Source organism: Hippocampus zosterae, chromosome 18 (genome assembly GCF_025434085.1).
Source record: "Hippocampus zosterae strain Florida chromosome 18, ASM2543408v3, whole genome shotgun sequence".
In the NCBI taxonomy this organism is placed as follows: Eukaryota; Metazoa; Chordata; class Actinopteri; order Syngnathiformes; family Syngnathidae; genus Hippocampus; species Hippocampus zosterae.
Window position 1 is genome coordinate 10,617,404 of NC_067468.1, and position 24,133 is coordinate 10,641,536.

Genomic DNA, 24,133 nt, shown 5'->3' on the forward strand with positions numbered 1-24,133 from the left:
CGTAAAGTGATGCTCCGACATATTGAAACGACAGCGTGGCCCCCCCCCCCGCATTCAATTTTTTTTAAAGTATTGTAGTACCCAAAGGAAAGGTGTATATATGTATGTAGTTATGTGTGTGTGTATACTTACACACACACACACACATATATATATATATATATATATATACACTGTATATATGTGTGTATAAATCTGTGTATATACATATATATGTGTATATACACAGTATACACTGTGTATATCTATATATATATCTATATATACTATATAGATATATATATACGTATATGTATACACAGTATATACTGTATATATTAGCTTTTGTTTATTTTTCCAATAACATCAACTACGAGTGATAATAAACAACGTGAAGCCTCTTTTTTTAAAAATAATTGTTCCCTATTTAATTGAGGTGAGTTCATAGCGATGGTGCAGCGTTCATATCTCAAGATTTTGCTGCTAAATCAATGTCAAAAAATGGCCAGGCAGCTTGTAAGTTGGGACACTTGGATCTGAAGGCATCATTGTACAAAGAAGCACAGAAGTTATTAATGCAACATGAATGCTTTGACGATAAAAATAGTAGGGATCAAATTCCTTGAAGTAACAGCTTTTATTGAATCAAGTCCGTCTTTACAAAATATTTTTAATCAGGAAGTAATTTGCAAACTACAACTTTGCATTAAGGTGATACCTTCTTTAAATCATACCTTCATTTAAAACATTTTTTAACCTCTGAGTTAGTTTATAAAACATGACATTTTGACACCCTATGCTAAACTTTTCAACAAAGCGCAGGGAAGATGTCGTTAAGGTCCCTATTTCTTTGACAAACATGTTTTCCCACCTTGAAGACATGCAAGAAATCCCACAAACATTTGCTTTTCCTGGGGAAAAAAACTACATGCCACACTGGCACTAACATGAACTGTAACATTTTCAACAAAAAGGGAGCCTCAAGTTAACACTTTTGGAAAAAAAAAGAAGTTAATACTGAAAATATATTTTTAAGTCTTATTTACATAATGCAACATAATCCCAATTAAACCTTGTAAAAAGAGGAGCAAAAAACAATCCAGTGAATGTAACAACCAAAGAGAAATAAATAGCCAGTGTACACAACAGGGAGTATCTTTTTTTCTGATACACTCCTTTTTAAAATTGTCTATATTTCTCATACATACAGAACAAAAAATAACATTTTAAAAAAGCATAAATATAAAAGCATATTCAGTATATTCTCGGGTTAAAAAAAAAGCACATAAATAAATAAAAAGGTACTCAAAAAGATTCTTATCATTAGTATTAAAATAAGGACCATGTTGGGCTCTCCAGTGTTGGGTCTCCAGCTTATTGATTTTTTTTTTTTAGGAGCCTACTTGAACTGCTCTGGGATCAGATTCATCTGCGAGTGGATGCTGGTCGGGGGACTTGAGATGCCTTCCGACCAGTCCGACATGGAATGTGGGGATGAGATGGACCACTGGTCGGGCGAGCCGGGGGAGGGTGTCAGAAACGGGTGGTCGGGCACCTGCAGCTGGTGGTTGGGCGTGTTGTCCATGGGTCCCGAATAGCTGTGCTGGGAAGGAGGAGTGAGGAACTGGGCGCCGAGGATTTGCGTCTCCTGGGGCATCACGCTGTGGATGGCCATGGAGCGCCCGTTGTTCTGCTGCATGTCGCCGCCGCCGCCGCCGCCGTTCAGCTCGATGGTGGGGAAGCCCTGCGTCATGGCCTGCCCGGCGGTGGCCGAGTTGGAGTTCTGGTGCTGGAGTTGGCGCGGGTGGGCCTGCTGCATCATGTGAGCTGCCGAGCCAAGGCGGCTGGTCTGGAGGTTCTGGTAGCCCATGATCTGCGACAAGGTGGCCGTGCTGACGCCGCTGAGGCCTCCCATCATGTTGTGGGACAGTGCGGAGGCCTGGTGGAAGCTGCCTTGCTGGCCCGGGTGCATCCTGGACATCCAGTCGCACTGACCGACCCGGCTGCCACCAACAGACGCGCTCCCCTGACTATTCGGGCTGGACATGGGCATGTGGGAGAGGCGGGGAGGGTTGGGATCAAAAGCCATACTCATCTGACCCATGTGCGAGTCGCCCTTCCCTTGAAGGTGATTGAGGGAAATCGGGGGAGACTGCTGGAACGGTGACGTCACGGGAGGAGAGGCGGCATCAGACAGGTAGCCGTGGGGGGACTCGAGGGAGTCCACCGGGGACAGCACGGACGACGTGTCCAGCAAATTGCTCTTCCCGTCCGGCGACTTCTTCTTCTTCACCCTGTTGTCTTTACCGCCGTCTTTCCCTCCTTTACGCACCTTCTTGATGGACAGGTTGGGTTTCAGGTTGCTAAGGTAATCGTTGGGGGAGCAGAGCGGCGGCGAGAGACTGGAGGAAGTGTTGAGGGGGGCGGAGTGAAGGCCCGGGCTGCGGACCACGTTGTACTCGTCCAGCAGCCGCACAATGTCGTGGTGCATCCGCTCCTGGGCGATATCCCTCGGCAGCTGGTCCAGATGGTCGGTGATTTCGCGGTTAGCAAAGTGCTCCAGCAGAACCTTAGCTGTCCCGTAGCTTCCCTCACGGGCGGCAAGGAAGAGCGGCGTCTCTTCCTAAAAAAAAAAATTAATAAAATAATAATAATGATAATAAACCGGCTCTCATTCCGCACGCTGTAACTTAGGTTATGCAAGGTAATGCGTACCTCCGTATGGGGGCTGTCGCAACAATAAAACAAACATACTAAAGCCTTGCTCTTTACTTGAACGGGTAATTCTGACCATAAAACTGTCAGATTAGAAGAATTACTTTGACAAAGTACAAGCATATTTTGCTCTTCTTTGTGACACTTAATCTTGGTTCCATTTTTGTTTTTGCAGTGTTCCTTTCAACCAACTAAAAGCCTTAATATCGTTGTCACAAACTGCATATTGTAAACCTCGAGGGGTTTGAGAACTCCTGCACGACGCTACCAATACTTGTCAAGTCATATTATCACACATACCTTGTTGTCTTGCATGTCTTTGTTGGCACCGTTTTTCAGCAGGATCAAGGCAGCCTGCACATTGTTGACAGCAGCAGCCCAGTGAAGCGCCGATTTACCTGCGAAGAGAGGGAAAAAAAATAGATATTGAGTCATCATAATATGCAGTGTACTTTATGCATGTGGACAGAAGCGTTAGCTACCAGAATCGTCGGTGCCGTTGGCATCGGCATGGCAGTTGATCAGCTCTTCCAACATGCCCTCAGCTGCCAACCTGGAAGCCAGTATCAGCGGCGTTGTCCCATCATGCATGTGCGCATCGAGATCGGTAGCGCGGTTTCGGATTAAAATCTGCAAAAAAAAAAAAAACACCCGCTTGTTGAGTTACCTGGCGGAAATGACGTGATGGCAGAATTCAATTCACTGTGGCTACACTGGAGTTGAGATGGCAAGCAAAATGGTGGCAAATAACAATGCAGGATGCAGAATTGCACTCAAGTAAGAATGTCGTTAGCATTTTGATTTGGCCACAAATGCGCATGACGTTCCCGTTCCCTGCCGGGCCAATTGAAACGGATCTTTGACGACTATAGCCGTCAATGGCAGTGAATGAGTTAAAAAAAAAAAATTAATCCCCCATGTCATAACTGGCTGCCATACAAACGACCGCAGGGACTCGATATAAAGCAGGAATTTACCTGGAACACCCCCTGCGCATCAGCAGCTACAGCTGCGTGAAGAGGAGTGCGTCCCATGTTGTCCTGGACGTTTGCGTCGGCACTGGACTCCAGGAGCCGCTTGGCGGCATCGGAACGAGCGTAGCGGGCGGCCAAGTGGAGGGCCGTCTCGCCCGTGCGGTCGGTCTGGTTGTGGAGGTTTGCGCCTTGGTAGATGAAGTCTGTGATGATCTCCGCGGAGGGATCCTCTTCCTCTTCGCTGTTAGCCGTCTCGAGTCCTCCGCCGCTGCAGGAGGCAATCATCAGTGGGGTGAAACCATCTGGAAAAACACAATTAGGAGATGAAACGATGAGTCGCCGTTCATAAGAGAAAACACCACACAAGTTTTAACAATGCCATGGTCTCGATATCTCAGAGAAAAGCAAAAAGAAGCAAGCAAACCTGGTCCCCTGACGTTGACATCCATGCAGTCATTCTCAATCTCCCCTTGAGGGGGCGTAGGGGCGACGGACGCGATCCGCAGATCGGCTGCATCCAAATGCTGTTGGGTCCATTTTCTCTGGTCAGTCCGGTCTCTCAGATCCAGCATGGACGGCTCCTCAAACTGCAGAACACCGAGCCAATGATCGACCGCGCTAACGGAAGTGCTATCTTGCGGAACAGTTTGATTAGAATGCTTGACTCGCCTTGAAACGGCTGCAGTCGGGATCCTCCTCACCCCATTCGTTTTGATTGTCATCCATCAGATTGATGTCAGATATTTTCATAGGCCTGTTTAAAGAAAAAAAAAATAAAGGAAACCATTCAGTCCGCCACTCCCTTCATATTCCGGGATTCATTCCTGAGTTTCTCACCTCAGTCCGACAGAATCTTCCCCGACCGGTTCTCTGCGTTTCTTCTTGCTGGGCTCCGACGCCTTGAATCCATCCGGGAACCAAAGCTGGCCGTGTTCTCGTCGTCGCTTGCGTGAGACCAAAACGCCGAGGCCTACGAAACCCAAAGCCGCTAACCCCAGGAAGACCACATACATGGGATAGAGCTCGGAACTAGAAGGAGTGGGTCTTACGCCTGGGGGAGAAAAAAAAAAAATTCAAATAAAAATGACAGTTGCAATTTGCTACTTAAGTGTTACGGGCAATCATGCATAGGAAAGAGCGAGTTACGTACTGGTGACAGCTTCGATATAAGGAACATTGAGATTCCCACTGGAGGCCAGTGCTCCGAGGAAGGCCGCAACGTCGGTGGCACTTTGGAAGCATTCGCTGGATTGCTGGTAACACTGCCGGTTGTCAATTTCCAGGTAGACTATGGACCTACGTGATGAACGAGAGAGAATTGGTAACGCGCAGACTGTTGCTGGGAAAATACACTTGATGAAGTCACCATGACTGTAAATTTTTTCAAAGTTTGGCAGGTCCTGCGTCTTATACTTACAGGTGCAATTTGTATAGTGTTAAAATTTGCGGTCCGGCTCGTAACCCAAAATCTCCGTTCCCAATCGTGTTGACACCAGCGGGGACTCGCACGCTCTCCATGTCAGAGGGTGGTGGTAATGCACCAAAAGTATTTGCCAACCGCCAAAAGAAAGTAGGCCACAATGCAACACGGATTCTGGCTAAGGTAAGCCGTTTTAAATGAAAAAGTGAAAGTGGAAGTTTTGACTCCAATCTGAATTCGCCAACACGATGAGGGAACGGGCTTTTAGGGATTTGTATAGTGTATGTGTACTTCTTTTTTTTTTTTTTAGGAGTACCATTTACATTTCTGAGCAACTAAGAGTCCAAAAAAAAAATTACGGTAGCTTAGTGGTACAAACCCTTTGACTTGCAGAGAATCCAGCTCTCTGCGTTTGCGCGGGCTGACCATGGCAGACACGCCGTCCTTCATTTGACTTAAAACATTTGCCGGCATCGCCGTCCACTCGGGCCAGCCGTCCGCCGAGCGCTTCAGCACGTTGTGCTTCACCAGGTCCTGCTCGTTGCCATAATAAGGGAAGATCATGGGCTCCCCTCTCGCATCGCGGCGGAAGACCACATTGGTGTGAAGAACGCCGCTGAGGTCCCTGAGGAAGGCCGACGAGCGATTTTTAAGTTGCTCCGGCGGAATGTGGACCACCAGGACTAGATGTCCGTCCGCTAGCTTTTCCGGCATGTTGTTTGCGCAGTCCAGGCCGTCCCATTCACACTCGGCATTATTACAGCCCTGATCACAGTGGCCATCGGCATAGTGGTCTTTGCAGTACTGGTCGTAAAGTGGACTGCGGGACAGAAAGGAGCTCGGGTTAGAATTACAGCAAGGGTAATTCTGGCTTTTACATCGGAAAACAATGGATTCCCCCGCAAACGGCACAGGCTCGACTGTAAATATTTGCCGCCCTCGCCGCATTCTAGAACCATGGCTGAAAATCTCCAGACTTACTTGCATTGGCCTTCCTGTCCCTGGCAGTCAAAGCCATCGTAAAGACATCCGGGGCTGTTACACTGGCCGTCACACTTGCCGTCGTTGAAGTACCGCCAGCACTGCAGAGCCGCCGAGCAGTTTTGCCAGGGATCGTCGAAATTCAGGGAACAGTCGCCTCCGTCCCAGCCGCACGCGTGGTTGTTGCACAGCGAGTCGCAGATGTGGTTGCCGGCCCACTCGTCGCACTGGGGGTTCTCGCAGCTCACCTCCACTTCGGGAGGAGGCGTAATGTCGCGGCCCAAGCCGCCGACAAAGGAGTAGTCCAGGATGTGGCACAGCAGGCCGTTGAAATTGCTGGGACAGCCGCAGCGGAAGTACGGCGCCTCCGGGGTGATTTGGCAGGTGCCGCCGTTGTAGCACGGGTTGGAGACGCAGAGGCTGTCGGTCGAGGTCAGGCACTCGGGTCCCGTGAAGGCCGGAGGACACAGGCAACGCGGGCCCAGGTGGCCTGACACGCACGTGCCTCCGTTCCTGCAGTTCAGGTTCCCGCAGGAGCGAGAATCGTACTCACAGGAGGAGCCGGTGAAGCCCTAATAGGACCAGAGGTTCGCGCGGGTCACCGAGTATCAATAAATGATAAGAATTTAGTTATTCCCATTCCACGTACAGTGAAACCCCGCTATGCGACCACCTCATTTAAACGACCACCTTAAAAATACGACCGGTTTTGTACAGTCCCAAATAGAACGCCTATGTATTGTATTGTATTGAAACCCTAGAAATGACACCACCCCGGAATTCAGAATTGCGACCGCGATATCCGGTCCCAGGAAGCTATCACCTCATAATTGCGACCAGGTGTGAAAATGGCAGCAAGCAAGAAGAGAATTGATTTGACCCTACAACAGAAAATTGAAGTTATTCGAGCCAGTGAGCAGCCAGCGAACATTGGCTGAGCGGTTTGGAGTTGGAAAAACTCAAATCCAAACCATTTTGAAGAAGAAACGGGAGCTCCTAGACGCATACCAAGCAAACGCTAGCTCTTCTAGAAAACGCCTGTGCTACCGAAGTGACTACGACGACGTGGACGAGCTAACTTGGCGATGGTTTCAGAAAGCACGCAGCCAGAATATCCCTATCAGCGGACAGATGATCCAGGAACAGGCACGAGAATACGCGAAGGAGCTTAAAAAGGACGAAGTCTTTAAAGCATCCAACGGTTGGCTGGATCGTTTCAAAACAAGGCACAACATTGGAGGTGCTAAGCTGTCAGGAGAGCGAGCCAGCGGTGATATGTAGTTTTTTTTCTCTTGCCTTATACATACATAGACTATTCAAATGCTTAAATTTCTTTTGTGTACAATACAGTTGCATGTACAATCCATCATTTATTACTCATTGTGTGTACATGACGCTACAGTATATTGTTGCATGTGAGCCACATTACTTCTGCATTATCATTACTGCATGCCACTTCAGAAATCAGACCACGCCGAAAATAAGACCACCTTGAGCAGTAACATAGGTGGTCTTATTTCTGAGGTTACACTGTATTAATACTGCTTCGCTACGGCTTTGCTTGCTTTAACCCTTTAATATATTCAAGCTAAGAGAAAAGGTACAATATGTCCAGTATGCACTCACCGGCGGGCACTTGCAGATGAAGCCGTGAGGAGTGTTACTGGCGACGGCGCACGTGCCTCCATTTCTGCAAGGTCTTCCTTTGCAGCCGTCGAAAACTTTGTCACAACGCTGGCCTGGTAAACGACAAGACAGTCCGTCGCGTCGGCGATCGATGACGCGCGCGCGACCTCGGAGCCTCGTCAAAAACCGGTACCTGTATAGCCGGTGCGGCATTCGCAGCGGTAACTGTTGGTGAGCTGGATGCAGTTGTAAGAGCCTCTGGGATCGCACGGATCCGACAAACACTCGTTGACGTCGCCCTCGCAGCGCTCGCCCACGTAGCCCGCCGGGCACACGCATTGGTAGCCCCCGATGCGATCCACGCATTTGCCATCGTTGAAGCATTTGGGCTCGTGCGTCAGCGGGTCGCTGAACGGGTTGCAGTCGTCCAGATTGATCTCGCAGTGGACGCCTGAGAGTGACAGAAGTATCGGATGAGGGGGGGTGAGGCCTGATTTTTTCTTTTTTTGTTGTTGTTTTGAGGAAATCTGGAGTGCAATTATCTACCTTGAGTTCCTCTGGGACAGGAGCACTTGTAGGTGTTAATGAGATCGATGCAAGTGCCGCCATTCTGACAGGGCTGAGATTGGCATTCGTTGATCTCCTTTGAGCAGTTGACGCCATGGTAACCGGGGAGACACTGGCGAGAGAGACCAACGTCAGCATTTGTATCGCAAAACGACGCTCAACGCTTCATAAAAGACCGTCGCATACCTCGCAACTGTAGCCTCCGAGATAATCGGTGCACGCGGCTCCGTTGTGGCATGGATTAGGGGAACACTCATCCACTTGCTCCTGACAGTAGCTGCCGGTGTAGCCCGCCTGGCAGCGGCAGTAATGCGTGCTTCCCGCATCGAGGCACTGGCCCGAATTCCGGCACAGGTGAGCCACTTCGACACCTGAGAGCACGGAATAGCGGTTAGTGTTGTCCCTATGCCTGCGTGGGTTTTCTCCGGGTACTCCGTTTTCCTCCCACATTCCAAAAACATTCATGGCAGGTTAACGGAACACTCTAAATTGTCCCTTGGTGTGATTGTGAGCGCGAATGGTTTGTTTGTCCATGCATGCCCCGCAACTGGCTGGCAACCGGTTCAGGGTGTCCCCCGCCTACTGCCCGAAAACAGCTGGGATAGGCTCCGGCACGCCCAACGACCCTCGGGAGGATAAGTGGATTAGCGGACCGCTGCACGAGCAATAACTACCTTGTTGTTTGGCTGCGACTTCACAGGACACGCTCGGGATGTCGCAGTAGAGGCCGGTCCAACCGGTTTGACACTGGCAGGTGTAGGAGGCCCCCTTTTGCCAGCAAGTGCCCCCGTTTTTACAGGGGTACGAATCGCACCAGCGTATGAGATTCTTCCAAACAGACAAAGAAATGTTAACAAACGACTCCCTACCGGTGACACGGAAAACCGACGCGGCGGCGGGCTCCCGTTACCTGGCAGTTGACGCCCGTGTAACCCGGGGGGCAGGTGCATTTGTACGTTCCGAAACTGTCCAGGCACGTGCCCCCGTTGAGACACGGCCTTGAGTCACACTCGTTGATGTCATATTGGCAGTAGCTGCCGGTAAATCCAGCCGGGCACAGGCACGTGAAGGCGTTGATGCCGTCCGCGCAGGTGCCGCCGTTAAAGCAAGAGCTAGCGAAACACAACCGAGTTGCTATTTGAAACATTTCCAGCACAAATTTGGCAACGGCAGAGGCGAGCTACCTGTCGGTGCAGTCGTCGGTGTTGATCTCGCAGTTGATGCCGCTGAAGCCGGGCGGGCAGGTGCACGTGTAGCTGTCGACGCAGTCGGTGCAGTTGGCGCCGTTTCGGCAGGGGTTGCTTTCGCATTCGTTGATGTCCTGCTCGCATCTGCCGCCGCGAAAGCCGGGCAGGCAGATACACGTGAAGGTGTCGATGGCGTCGCGGCACAGACCGCCGTTGCTGCACGGATCTGAAACGCGGGGAAAGAGGACGTTTGAGCTCTATGCAGGCGCCACGTATTCCCCCCGCCCCCCATCTTTAAAAACGGCCTTTTATTTTTGCCACACATCCGTGGTCCTTACTTGGCTTGCAATCATCGACGTCAGTCTCGCACTTCTGCCCCGTGTAGCCAGGCAGGCACGTGCACTGGTAGCTTCCCATGGTGTTGTGACAAAGGGCTCCATTGCGACACGGGCTTTTCACACATTCGTTGATGTCAATCTCGCAAGTTTGACCTTGGTTTGAAGGACAGCGTGGTTAATTGAATGATCCGGAAGATGCGAGAGAGGGAAAAAAAAAAAAAGGACTGGAATAGACACCTTGCCACCCCGCGGGACAGCTGCATGAGAAGCTCTGATAGTCCTCGGACTCTTTGCACAGTCCGCCATTTTTGCAGGGTCTCAAGTTGCAGGGGGCCAGCAAAGTCTCACAGTTTTCACCTGGGAACAAAAAGACAAACATTGAAGCCGCTAAGTAAGAGGATGGGGGTGGGGGGGGGGCGGTTTCCATCCCTCTTCCTTATCCATTTCCATGACGACTTAACCAAATAGGAAGGGCTTTCCTGTTTCCTGTTATTGTGCGATCACAGACAGGAAACAGGACGTGGCGGAAACGGGAATGGGGGTGCGGAGCGAGTTGGAGTTCTCCTGCTTATATTAGCAGGGGTGCCATATTACACCCCCCCCCAGCCACAACCACCCAAGGAAAACATACATTCTATGTTATCCCTCCGAGACAGACAGGCAGATCTTTCCACACAGTGAAGACAAAATAGAGTGATGACCGGATGAGGTTTGGTTAAACAACACAAGATAAACCTTTAGCGCGGAAAGAAGGAAGATACCCTTTTAGTTATCGCAAACGGAGCAAGCAGCTACGTGTCGTACCGGTGTAGGGGAGCTGACAGTTGCACTTGTATCCTGCCACGTCATCCATGCAGGTGCCCTGGTTGAGGCAGGGGTTTGACGCGCACTCGTTAATGTTAGTTTGGCAGTTGGGTCCTGTTGCGGGAAGGGGGTAGGTGGGTATTAGGACTCGGTTAGATGCCAGAAAAGGAGTAGCCGCAAAGAAATAGGAGCGCTTAGCCGCCGTCGCTGACCTGTGAAGCCTGCTCTGCATGTACAGTGGTACCCGCTGGTCATGTCCTTACAGGTTCCTCCGTTCGTGCACGGGTTAGACTCGCACTCGTTGTTGTTGATGTCACAATTCGGGCCGCTCCAGCCAGAGTCGCAGGTGCATTTATAGCTTCCATTAAAAAAAATAAAATAAAAATAATAAATGTCAGCGATTTCTCCACTGGTTTATGGCTTCGTGACGCCGCCGAGACACGAGGCTGCCGCTCACCCGTTGATGAGGTCTTGGCATCGGCCGTGGATGCAAGGGTTACTGCCGCATTCATCCACCTGGGACAAGCAGGTGGCATCGTCGTAGCCTTCGGGACAGAGGCAGGTGAAGCCGTTGATGCCGTCCACGCACGTGCCGCCGTTGTGACACGGGCTGATGGCGCAGTCGTCTATATTGATGTTGCACATCGTTCCTGGAAAGAAGAGCCTTTTGGTTTTTTTTCCTCCTTCAAACTACAGTTGTTGTTTTTTTTTTGGTGGCCCGAATGCCTGTACATGAATTTCGGCACGTTGACAAAACACAGCTGGACACTCTGCTCTGCGCTGTGGTATTCTTTGAGGGCTCACCCCCCCTTCCCTCCCCCTGCCCCAATTGAGGTGAACAGTGCGGCTTTTTGGACAATAGAAAGCCAACGCTGAAAACTCCCTGAGCGTTCAATTGAAAAGAGCAGGAGCAGCTCAGTGTCTGCTTGGCCTGGTGGGCCCTGGGGGGCTATTCTGCCTTGCCACCATTGATTGAATGGCAGCCTGTTGAATAGGCAGAAGGAGCGTTGGGCCTTGGGAGGGGGAGGTGCTGCCAGGAAGGAGGTTGGGGGGGTGTAACTACTCTCCCTATTCACACACACACACACACACTCCAGGGACACCTAACCTCACAAGACTTGTTTACGGTGACAGAAGGCCAGACGCATTTCACACACGGCCGAGTAACAATTAACCCCCACCCCCCCACCCCCGCTCACGCCGCTGTCCTATCCGACTCCCTCCTCCCTTACTCTTCATCAATCAGGAGGGGCGGGGCCCAACCGCCTCACATCAGTTACAATAGTCCTCTGTCCCCTTGCTCCTCCATCCCGCCGTGGCCAGATCGGCACAGAAAGACGGAGGGGACAAGGGCGGGGGGGGGGGGGGGGGTAACAGCAGCCTGCAGGCGCGCACACACACACACACACTTGGTCCTGGCTTGCACTCCTTTAGAATAATCACACCGACACTACCAGTCAGAACCGGTTCTGTCGGGCCAAGATGAGGGGGAAGACCTGACAAGTACGCCGTGCAATCACACAACAAATGTCATTAACAATCCTTTTTCCCTTGAAAGGATCGCCTTACCAAGTCTTTTTGAATAAGGGGGTGTTTTTGTTGTAGGTTTTTTGAGCATGGATGGGGTTGAGGAGAGTGCCGCTTTCAAAGCCCATCACACAGGCAATCCGACACCATTGTTCCGTCAGAACGGGCCCGCCGGCCACCTGTCCTTTCCGCCCCCTCCTTCTGCTCGGGGGGACCACCCCACTTGCACCTGTAAACTCCACCCAGCGCTCACCTGTGTAGCCCGGCTCGCACGCGCACTCGTAGCCGTTGAGCTTGTCGATGCACCTCCCGTAATCGCAGGGGTGGCTCTTGCAGTCATCCAGGTTGATCTCGCAGTTGAAACCTGGTTCCGTCGGGAAGAAATGAGGCAACCCGCATTTGTTGAATTCTATATTCCCCCCGCCTGACGAAGTCTCACCCGCGGTGCCTTTGGGGCAGGAACAGATATACGCGTTCTCTCTATCCTGGCAAGTGCCGCCGTTCCTGCAGGGCTGACTCAGACACTCGTTGATGTTGGTCTCGCACAGGCGGCCCGCGTAGCCAGGACGGCAATAGCATGTAAACGAGGCCAGCCCGTCCTTGCAGGTGCCGTAGTGACACGGGTCCGAGGAGCACTCGTTGATGTCGCTCTCGCAATGCCGCCCCGTGTAACCTGGAACCAAAGACAAATGGGAGTATTAAGTGGAAAACCACTGAAAATATAACAAAGAAAGAAGCAAAAAAAAAAAGTAAAACAGATGGCGTACCTTCTGCACATTCGCAGGTGTACTTGTTGGGACCATCGGTACACTTTGCTCCATTTTTACAAGGGGTGCTGGCACACTCGTCGATATCCACCTGGCAGAGACTCCCTGAGAATCCTGCAGGCGCAGTTCCACAAAAGTACATGGCGAAAACTGGTAAAAAGTATTTCTCCCCCCCTCCCATCCACACTTGAAGAAACTAATGAACCACTCCACAACAAAACTACTCAAAGCCCCTCCCTCGCCCCCGCAAGGCCTTACTGTGCACCCAACGTTTCTTTCAGGCAACACAATGGGGCTCAGGCCTGCTGAGCCATAAACCAATCCCTGCCCCCGGTTTTGGCGCCAAGTTCGAGCACAAACGTCCGTGCCCGCCAGACTTGCTAATCTTCCTCTCACTGAGGGTAGTAAACCATTTGATTAGCTTTTTTTCCCGCCATCCATGCGTAGTTTAGCATAATCATGAACAGAAAGCTTAATGATCCACACTAGTCGCCTATTATTGATCCGAACAGAAAGGGGGGGGAGATGCTGAGGAATGCTCTCTGGGATTTTCTCACCTTGAGGACACTCGCAGTGGAAGGAGTTGATCTTGTCAACGCAGTTGCCGTTGTTGAGACAAGGCTGGCTGGCGCACTCATCCGTGTTGATATGGCAGAATACGCCCTCGTAACCTGAACGCCGTCAAATGCCACGGTGAGTGCAACTCCGCCTCCCTTCTTTCTTTTTTAAGAATCCCCAAATGCGCATACCCGGCATGCAGATGCAGTGGAATCCTCCGATCTGATCCAGGCAGGTGGCGTCGTTGTGGCACGGATTCGACATGCACTCGTTGACATCCATCTCGCAGCGGGGGCCCTCGTAACCCTGAAGGCACCTACACTGGAATGAGCCTTTGGTGTTGAGGCAACGACCGCCATGCTCGCAAGGGTTGGCGCCTAAAACGGAGCAAAATATGTCACGCGTCGGCGTAAGAACTGAATTCGGAGGAAAGAGGAAAGCGGACGCACCGAGGGAGCACTCGTCGATGTCCAAGTTGCAGGCTGAGCCGGTGTAACCCGGCGGACAGGTGCAGATTGCCTTCCCGTTGACTGGGTTGGTGTCGCAGTTGGAGCCTTTCTGACACGGGTTGCTGATGCATGCGTCGTCCAGGTGGCACAGCAAACCTACCAGCCCCGGAGAGAACGTCATTTGCACTGCGACGCTGCGACGTGGTTCATTTATTCATTCATTCATCTTCCGAGCCGCTTGATCCTCACTAGGGTCGCGGGGGGTGCTGGAGCCCATCCCAGCTGTCTTCGGGCAGTAGGCGGGGGACACCCTGAATCGGTTGCCAGCCAATCGCAGGGCACACAGAAACGAACAACCATTCGCACTCACACTCACACCTAGGGACAATTTAGAGTGTTCAATCAGCCTGCCATGCATGTTTTCGGAATGTGGGAGGAAACCGGAGCACCCGGAGAAAACCCATGCAGGCCCGGGGAGAACATGCAAACTCCACACAGGGAGGCCGGCGCTGGAATCGAACCTGGTACCTCTGCACTGTGAAGCCGACGTGCTAACTAACCACTGGACTACCGGGCCGCCCGTAGCAGTGGTTATCCGGTGGAATTATGATTTACTAGTTGTCAGAAACCAGGCCCAAACATGTTAGCTGACAAGCTAGTGGGGGCTAGCGCCTTGCCTTATGTTGTAGTGTCGAAAGATTAATACACTTTGATTGTTAGTTAATTAATAATCTTTGGCTGTTAATTAATTAGTTAGTTAATTTCTACACTTTGAGACTTTTAATCATAACAATTTGCCAGCGTTGTTCACAACACTCTTTTTAGCGGCGCGGCAAATTTATGAGAGTTTTATTTTCAGTTTACGGGGACACTGAAGGGTATTACCTGTGCGCCCGTGCGGACACTCGCAGAAGAAGGAGGCCACGCGGTCGTGACAGGTGGCGCCGTGGTAACAGGCGGCGCTGGCGCAGTCGTCGATGTTCTCGCTGCAGTCGTCGCCCGTCCAGCCGTTGACGCAAACGCAGTGGTAGCTCCCGTGGGTGTCGTGGCAAGTGCCGCCGTTCTGGCACGCGTTGGGCATCAGCTCGCACTCGTCCACGTTCTCCGTGCAGTACTGGCCTGGAAGACAAAAAGGTGATGAGTCAGAGGAGGAACATCTGCGGTGAGGAAATAGGGCCACCTTTTCTGCCGGCCCTGACCTACATTTGGGGAAAAAAAATTCTCATTTTGTATCGTATTGACGGTTTGTGTAACCGTGTGAGCTATTAAGTCAGCTAAATCCCCAGCGAAGGCCCAGATAACAAATACAGGGCACCCGCCAGTCGAAAAAAGCCTTTGCTGGTAGGTTACCTGTGTAATGAGGCGGACATTGACAATTGTAGGTGTTGACTCCGTCGACACAGACGCCGCCGTTCAGACAGCTGTGGCCTGGGCAGTCATCAATGTTGTGCTCACAGTTCTGCCCCGTGAATCCTGATAACAGAGTCGGCATGCGATTAAGGGCGAGGAACAACAAATGACTCCAGCCTCAAGTGAGCCGAGTTGATAGCCGCTTTCCTCGTCTTTGCTCCGTGCACCTATGGTGGATAATTACTCTCTCCTCGTGCTTTAAAGCTTTTGTGCAGAGTGTCTACATGCATGTTTTTTTTGTTTGTTTTTTTTTTAAATCGTCACAATAGTATGATGAGAACGAATCGACCCGTGGCTCAGCAGGAGCGAGGCGGGCTTTGCTATCTCGCCGCATTCCGACGCGGACGCCCGCAGCAGTGGCGCAGCATGCCTTCAACTTGAACACACACAACCGCTGTAGAATCCTTCATTCCGCAAACTAATGCAGCTGGAATCACGCTGATGCTTTTTGACAAATAGGATGGTGATTCGTGAACTAAAATGTCATCTTTTCTGGTGTTATTCAACTTTATAAAGGGTATGGACTACTGAACGTTTGGGTTTACTCAAATCTGCAAGCAGGCAATCATATTAACTCATCTCAGTAGCAGCCAATTCTGAACCAAGACTCAAAAGACGTTTAAAAACGTCTTTGGGAGTGAATGAGTTATAAAGAAAACAAGAGTTCAACACCAATGGTTATTGAAACTGAGATATTTTAAAACCACGAAAACCATCAAACCGGACATTGGCCCATGTCTAGTAAATGAATTGAATGATTTGAAACTCTTCTAAAATTATATGGCCAGATTTAGTGAGAAAAAAAAACAGCTACATTATATTTAAGAAGCTTTAAACAACTCTGGTTTTGGGATGCCAACACAACAAAAAGCAGTCGTGTGGGTGTTGCGAGACTATCAAAGGGAAACGTCTGCACTACTGCTTCCTGCCACTCAATCCACTCGCTCAGATTTAATTTTCCAAACTTAAACGGTGAACACGCGGACGAGAAAAGCACATGTTAACGGGGAGCCTGCCGCTTTCTTATTCATGCCACTTACCCGGCAGACAGCTGCAGTCGTAGATACTGTCGCCCTTCTGGACGCAGGTGCCCCCGTTCTGGCACGGCGAGGGGCTGCACGGCACGTAGCGGCTCTCGCAGTGCGGCCCGCTGTGGTCCTGAGGGCAGCGGCAGTGGTAGGAGCCCACCTCGTTGACGCAGATGCCGCCGTTGAGGCAGGGCGTCGGGCTCCGGGCGCACTCGTTGACGTCTTGCTTGCAGGTTGGACCGTGGAAGGAGGGCGGGCAGCTGCATATGAAGGTGGAATCGAAAGCCGAGCACTGGCCGCCGTTTGCGCACGGGTTTGAAGCGCACGGGTTGGGGTGTTGACATGTTTTGCCTGTCACGCCACAGGAGGAAAAAAAAAAAAAAGACAAATTCCAATTACAAATGGCGAGGAATTAACGGCCGCCGATCGGCTTCCATTCGAGAGTCTTACCCGACCACCCGGGTGGACATCGGCAGCGGAAGGCCGCGAGCGTGAGGAGGTCGCACGTCCCCCCGTTGCGGCAGGGCGAGCTCGTGCAGGCGTGGTTGGTCGGCGTGAGGCACAGGCGGTCGGTGAAACCCAGCCGGCACACGCAGCGGAAGTCGACGGTGTTGCCGTGGGAGACGGCGCGACACTCGCCGCCGTTGCGGCACGGCGACGGGCTGCACGGGCTGGGGAATTGACATCGGTTGCCTACGTAGTCACTGGGACACCTGAGGAGAAGGACGGGGTAGTCGACTTTCAATTTTAGATCAAATCGTCAAAAACAGATCAACAAAAGGAACTAATAACTGATTGAAAAGGCGGACGCACTTCGCAAGGTCATATTTTATGCGAGGGTGAGTCGGAAATGGGACGCCCATATTTTCCCACCCGCTCCGGCATGGGTGTTGTTCTTCCGGATTAGATTCTCTCTGAACCTTAAAAACACATTGCGCTGGGGCGAGGGACGCCATGGGAGAGTCCGGCCCATTCCCGGCTACCTTTCAGCCCCCAAGTTGTCCGCATTAATCCCGAATGAGCGCAGAGATCAAGGAGACCGCTCCGCCGGCGAAGCATTTGGGGCATACCCCCCCCCCCCCTCACCCCAAATTATTTTGCTACCGTTCAGACCCGAAAGTGAAGATGCTGTAACAGTCGCATTTGCTGAACCGTTCATTTTCTACGCCCGCTTGTCCACGTTAGGGTCACGGGTGAGCTCAAAGCTCCGTTTTTAGTTCACTCTTATAAATGCTGCTGTTGGCTCAGGGGAGGAGGGTGGGGGGGAGGTGGGGGGCATCTCTGGTTTGAATTTGGGGCTGTGTGTGTTGGAGGGAGGGGGGCATCTGTTTGTGTCTCCACAGGGAGCAGGTGCGCATGTTAATGAGGGCAGCTGTTGGTCAAGACTCCTCCCCTACAAGAGCCCCTCCTCCCCCTGCGCCCTGCTGGGGGGTTGGAGGGGTGTGCTGACAAGCCAACATCTCCCTCGGGGACATGACGAACTCATGTGAAGTCAGCTGTTGCAACTTGGGCCTTTTTCTCAGCCCAAAACACACCTCGGCTCTTGACCGCTTTCCTTTCCTTTTTTTTTCCTGAAGATTCGCCCGAACTTTTCCTTTGCAGACGTTTGTTCCCGTTCCCGCCAGTTTCTCCTTTTACAGCCTCCCCCCCCCACCCCCCACCCCGGTGTCACACAGTGCTGTCGAAACCTCTCCTGTTGACTTTAGCGAGGTGAGACCTCTTAACTGACCCGTGTGCACCGCGGGGAGTCCAGACAGTTCCAATCGACACAAGAGTGCCAGGACATTGACGGAGGCTTTGAAGTGTCCCCGATTCGAATTCCGCTTCACCTTAGTATGAAAATCATTCATGAGATGTCTTTTCTGACCCGCATATTCAATAGATGGACAAAGAGCGTACTAGTGCGTGGGTGTTAATCTGGTTATCAAGGAAATGGAATAAAATGCTGTAAGAGGATTTTATACTGTAAAGACGATTTTTTTTTTGGGGGGGGGCATTGTCTTTGTCCTGAAGAGGATGCACCCACGCACACCACGGCAACAGGTCTCTCCCGGCGATGCAATGTCATCCCCCCTCAGGACCGCCGGAGCAGATGCTCCCCCAACCTCTGACCCCGAGCACTTTTGTGTGTGTGTGTGTGTGGGGTGGGGGGCGGCCTCTTTTGCCTTTTCCCCTCGCAGTGCATCCCCACGCTCCCTCCCAAGTGACTTGGCCAGGCCTACCATCTGCCACTCTCGGCGGCGACTTTGCACCCCCCCCCCCCACACACACACACACACACACGAGCCCACGACGACACAAAACCAGACTGACTGTGGATTGGAAAATGCCGCCGTTGTGGGAAAATGTTTTGACAACAGACAGTCGAGTTTGACAGGCTTCCACCTGACTTTCATCCCGTTTATGAATCGGTATTGGGATTCATCTTGCGTTGAACGAAGCCAATTCATCGACGGGGTTTTCAGCTGACGCATTACCCGACACCGCCCCGGTCTGTCGAGTGAAAGTGACATCAAAGTGCCTCGGGCTGGCGTCGCAAGCAACGCGGCTCATCAATTTTCCGGCTTTTGGTGACGTGATGTTGGCAATTACGAGGCCGTTTGCCAGATGTCGCTCAAAGCAGCCTGAGTGATTATCATGTGGTGAGATGATCGTTCGAGCTTCACAACACTCGACGCGACACGAGGCACACGCACAAATCGGATTGGAATTGGAGTTTTCCTCCTTAGGATCCAAATTTGAAAAAAAATACACTTCCTTAAACGATGGTCACCTATCAGATTATCTTGACCGATTATCCCGTGGTGTGTTTGAAGTGATTTCTTTCTCCCAGTTGTCAAAATTGTAGTTTGAGAAATGGTGGAAAAGTGGGCGGTGTTGAAAGAAGTTCACCCAGCACAGAAAGAGCAAGAAGAGGAGTTGCTTATTTGAAAAAAAAAAATGGTTGAGATCGGTGTGTTTGAACCTCACATAAGAGGTGTTACATTACAGGAAAAAAAAGGTTTCATCTAAAAGTGACAGAGGTGAATTGTTCCGGGGGCCGTAGGCCATTTCCTGTCTCGCCCTCTAAAAAGCAACCAAGTGGAAAGCTTTACAAGGGGGGTGGCATGAGAGCATCACCTCATTTGGCGGACAAACATCCACTCGACATCTGCTGATTGGCATCTGCCTACCCACCCCGCAATCGCTGTCGATTCAGGTGATCTTTCATCGTCTGTTCGCAGCTCAACTTCACGCGACGCCACCCCCCTTGCCAGCTGTCATCGTTTTTGGGGCCTTCTTTTGGTGTCTTTTTTAGCGGAAATCCAACACCGCCCCGTTGTCGCGTTCCTCGGTAATTCAAACACAGTTGGAGCATCACACGGACTCGTTGAACCATTTGCCACTCCTTTTCTTCGCTTACCTTTCAGGAACAGGCACCAGATTTAAGATAACAATTTCATGTTTTTTTTCCATAGGAGTCACGGTCCCCCCCCCTTCTCCATTAGGCCAAAAAATAAAATAAATTTGGGGCCACCCCACATCTGGCGGTTCACAGCTGGCTTTCGTCCAGAAACCGGCAATTGACCGGCTGCCCTTTGAAAGTAGCGCTACCTCCCTATCCCACGATCCGGAACAGGATCGGTCGCATACACGTTGATCGCTGCGTGCGCAAGGCATCGGGGGCATTCGGGGGAAGCGGGGGCTATCCAAGGAGAGGAGCGCCGGCTTTGGAGCTTAAATAAAGTTGACTCATTGATACACACTTGGACACTTCTGATGGGCTTAGGCTCGCGTGGAACTGAGCCAGGACCCCGCTGGTAATCCCTCAGGAGGACAAATGAAGTGCAGCATTCCTTGAGGGCGAGCGGAACATCTCTTTGCGGTTGTGTGCTTGGGAGCCCGCCGCAGATGGACTTTTGCCAGCGAAACATTTTACCGTCACTATGCAATCCCAGACAGCTCGGTGCAAGGTCAGAGAGGTCTCGCCGCGCCAGCCGCGGGTCTATTTTGGTCAAATGTTGCATTTCAAGCCGTTGCATGTGTTTCCTGCGTTTATTCCCATTGCTTAAAAACATTTTTTTAGGGGGGGGGGGGCATAGCAGCACCTGTCGGTCTTGCAGCTTGAGTTTGCCGTGCAAAGTTGGGGTTTTATCGACAGACTGTACAACTACACGGGAAACAGGGATGGCAATGGCTAGTGATGATAAAAAGCGGAAAGGGGCGTGGCCTGGACGGGGCGACCAATCACAACAAGTAAGACATCATACACATCCAATCGCAGGGCTGTTTACAATCGGAAGATGGAAAGACTGATCGGGAGAGCTTGCGAAAACTCGACGATAAGGTACCTGACCCCCACCTAAAATTTTCTCAACAGATTTAGACACAAAAATGATCAATTTAAGAAATAAAATGGCGGATTTCCACGTATCCGTATTACACATTTTGCGTGAAAGGGCTGTGGAAAGGTGACCGATCCGCAGGTTATGCCGCTTCTCCCCCGTCAAACCAAATGAAGACAACGTGCAATAGAAAATGGATGAAACCATGTTACTGGGTCGCTGAACGGTGCTCAGGTGATTAAATATCAGATTTTCTAGATGGGGGAGGCAACGGTATTGTCTTGATTCAGGGAGATAATCCCAGTAAACTCACTGTGGGAAAAAAAAAAGACACCTGATTACCAGTCTATGCCACACTAAGCCGACGGGTGAATTTACGCTGCGTTCTCACGCCTTGTGGAAACCCAAAGAGGATTTCGATCTTTACCCCCCCCCCCCCCCCGACAACTGTGTCACCATATGCTTCCATGCCGAGGCACGAATCCGGCGCACTGATAGGATTCTCCCCAATGCCCGCACACCGCTTGGTGGTCCAAAGCAGATCGGTCATGCCGAGTGGCGAGCTCCCGGCGCTCTCCGTGACCCGACGGCTGCTCGGTTCAGAATGATTGATAGGAGGGAGAGGAAGAACGCAGGCAGCGCGTCTATACTGTCAAGTTGGGAGGGAGCCACACAGTGACACAGTGCAAGGCTTTGTAGAGGCGGAGGATGCCCGTGTAGATGCGAGTGTATGCGCACGTGTGGACAAGAGTGTGTGTTTGGGGAGAAGGGGGGGGATGAGTGTGCAGATTAGATACTGTGAATCGATGGCCTCGGGCTAGTAGCATCGCATCCTCAATACCGCCCCCCCCCCTTTTTCCCCACAGAGCAGAAAGAGGCGCCAGCCGCGACCACATGCCCCGAGGGAGGGGCGGGGGGTGCTAGGATGAGGGGCCACCCTGGAGTCACAATGGAGGAAGGGACTCCTCAACAAGAACCAAGAGATCGTTTTAACTCCTCGTTCCGTCTTGTATTTTCTTCATTTAAGGTCAAAAAAAGAGAAGTGAGCTCAAAAATATGTCAAACGACCAAAATATCCACGTTGGGTGTAAAATCCGAGTGTGAATGCCTGTTTGGCTGACAACCAGTCCAGGGGTATCATCTTAAAACTTTGGCCCAGTAAAATGAGAAATCTTAAAAATCCCAGAAACAGCCCACAATTTTACTTCTTCAGCCCCCCCCCACGCATCCTCCCTCGACTCCCACTTGTTTGCCTTCAAATTTCACCACTTTAGTCCAATCAATCTCACGCTGTTGACATCCAAACCAATTAGATTTCGCAGCCATCTGGCCTTCTAATGGAGATCGCACACACGAGCGATGCAAAGGGTTGAGGTCGGAGGGGGGGGGGGGGGTGAACGCATTCAGTAAGCTGGGGGACAAGCCTTTTTGATGCGGAGAGGTCGCGTTTCGGGAGGGGTGCACGCCAGAGGTTTGGGGGTGTCTGTGGCATGATGGGAAGGCCCACTCCGATTAGTCACACAGCATTATTCCCCCCCGCACCCCACCGCACAACAATGGGCGACGGGCGGCGGGCGAGCCCCAGCTGTCGCCCCCCAGTGAAAGAGCAGAAAAACAAGATTTAGGGCTGGACGCGTACTCGCACTTTGCAGTTGAGGGAGTCTTGCATTCATTAACCGACAGTGGGGTAGGAGGGGGCTTTTGTCCCATCGGCCCCTTCTGCACATCTCCAGGCCCGTTGAGCCCCTTTTCTTTCCCTTTTTTGAGGGAGCGGTTGGCTCCTGTGGCGGGGGGGTAACAAAAATAAATAAATAAATAAAATACGCCGGAGCTCGAGGAGGGTCGCCGGGCCTCTGGTTGCCGGGCGCAGAGGCTGCTCAAAGGCTGGAATGGGAACCGGGGAATATGAGGCTTGCCCCCCCCCCTTTTTCTTTGTTTCAATACTCCCAAAAGTAATACAATTCCGAGACAGCCCAAAAAAGTAAAAGTTTTGATTTACTTACTTGCAGTCTCCATTCCCATTGGGGGCGGCTTCACATCTTCCTCCATTTAGGCAGGACTCGGTGGGTAGTGAGCATTTAAGACCTGTTGAATGCACACATAAAACTTTATTGGTATTTCATATCATGCATTCTGGTCATTATACAGTATACACCCACACAACTCACTCTAATACACATGCTATAAAGCAGATATTTTACATTGAAAATAGTGTGTGTGTGTGTGTGTGTGTGTGTGTGTAGTGGTGGTGACGGTGGAGGGGGGGGGGGGGTGTAAAGGACACAGGTGGGACACGAGGGCTGCGCATCGTGATGGTGCAGTGGCCTTCCTAAGGGGGGCTGAGCACACTTTGACGGGAGGGGGCGGGGTGGGAGGTAAACGCGCGGCAGCTGCTGGTCTCAAACAGGGAACAAAAGAAATCAGTCCAGCACGAGCCATAAAACATTCTCCTCGTGCATTGTTTACCCCCTCCACACTCGGACTCCCTCCCACCTTTCACAAACACACTCTCCCACACATGCAGACAAAAGGTGCCCCCCCCTATCCCCCCCGGAAAGTCCCCTTGAGCGTCCCCCTGGCCCTTACAGACACGCACCAACTTCTATTATGCTACATGTTTTTCAAAACCGCGTCAATATTGACAATAAAGTTGTAGTCAATTCAATTCAAAACATTTAGACTCTATGGACTAAGTTCCCCACGGATAACATTCATTTCATTTTTAAATGCATAAAAGTGACATTTTACACCCAACGTTTTTTATTCCACAAAATATACAGATATAACGCAAAACGCTCAAATTAAATCTGGTGAATGCAAATATGCACGTGGTCGGTTGTGCCCGACTTGTGCCCAAAACGCACACCCAAGACTTAACGTCAACCCCCCCGCCCCCCGCCAATAAAAGTAAAAAAAAAGTACAAAAACAATGTTTTACCTTGTGAGACGAAAATAACGGTCGAAAGGAGAAATGCTAGTCTCGCAAAGAAACGATACATTCCTCCTCTTCTACTTCGCAAACCCTGCTTGAATCCCGCGCAGTGTTAGCATAGATCCACAATGGCGGGAGGGGTGTACTCCAGGTGTTCGGCGTGAGAAAAAGAAAAAAAAAAGAAAAACTATCAAACACCATGCACGCACGCACAAAACTTTGTTTTTTTTCCACCAGTAATTCCTCGCGGAGAGCACAGAGTCAGGTCATCGATGTTAACTTGGCGCCTGCGGAGTACTTAATGAGGTGTTGAAGCTTCGCGGTGAATTCTGGTCCTCCCACTTTAGCCCCGCCCCCTTCCGTCACAGCTGGTGGACAATGCGGGGGGGGGCAAGCTTCGCTAATGCACTGTGGAGTGAGTATCAAACTATTTGGGGATGTATTTCGATTTGCATAGCTAGCTTGATTGCTAATAAGACGGATGGTGTTTACATAAACGGTCTTTACACCTCGTCGATACACGCCAGGATTATGTAGTACAAAAAA

General features: G+C 51.1%; 1 protein-coding gene across 2 annotated transcripts; it reads right to left on the bottom strand.

The window, feature by feature from the left end:
* Nucleotides 1-597: 597 nt before the first annotated feature.
* Nucleotides 598-23,972, bottom strand: notch1a (notch receptor 1a). Of its 2 annotated transcripts, XM_052050507.1 has the most exons (34): nt 23,594-23,972; nt 22,659-22,740; nt 16,781-17,043; nt 16,343-16,681; nt 15,243-15,365; nt 14,778-15,011; nt 13,893-14,048; nt 13,635-13,820; nt 13,443-13,556; nt 12,886-12,999; nt 12,558-12,791; nt 12,372-12,482; nt 11,049-11,241; nt 10,804-10,949; nt 10,592-10,705; nt 10,025-10,144; nt 9,788-9,940; nt 9,447-9,675; nt 9,173-9,374; nt 8,937-9,090; nt 8,449-8,633; nt 8,242-8,374; nt 7,889-8,146; nt 7,696-7,808; nt 6,070-6,641; nt 5,468-5,908; nt 4,819-4,964; nt 4,506-4,719; nt 4,338-4,422; nt 4,093-4,255; nt 3,672-3,970; nt 3,177-3,324; nt 2,995-3,092; nt 598-2,602 (listed from the first exon to the last, which is right to left on the bottom strand). In XM_052050507.1, exons 1-34 carry the CDS (start codon nt 23,652-23,654, stop codon nt 1,379-1,381), a joined length of 7,407 nt encoding a protein of 2,468 aa, XP_051906467.1. In that variant the 5' UTR covers nt 23,655-23,972; the 3' UTR covers nt 598-1,378. The 2 variants fall into 2 exon arrangements, with proteins under 2 accessions (XP_051906467.1, XP_051906468.1); XM_052050508.1 differs by lacking the exon at nt 10,592-10,705.
* Between the last annotated feature and the right edge of the window lie 161 nt (nt 23,973-24,133).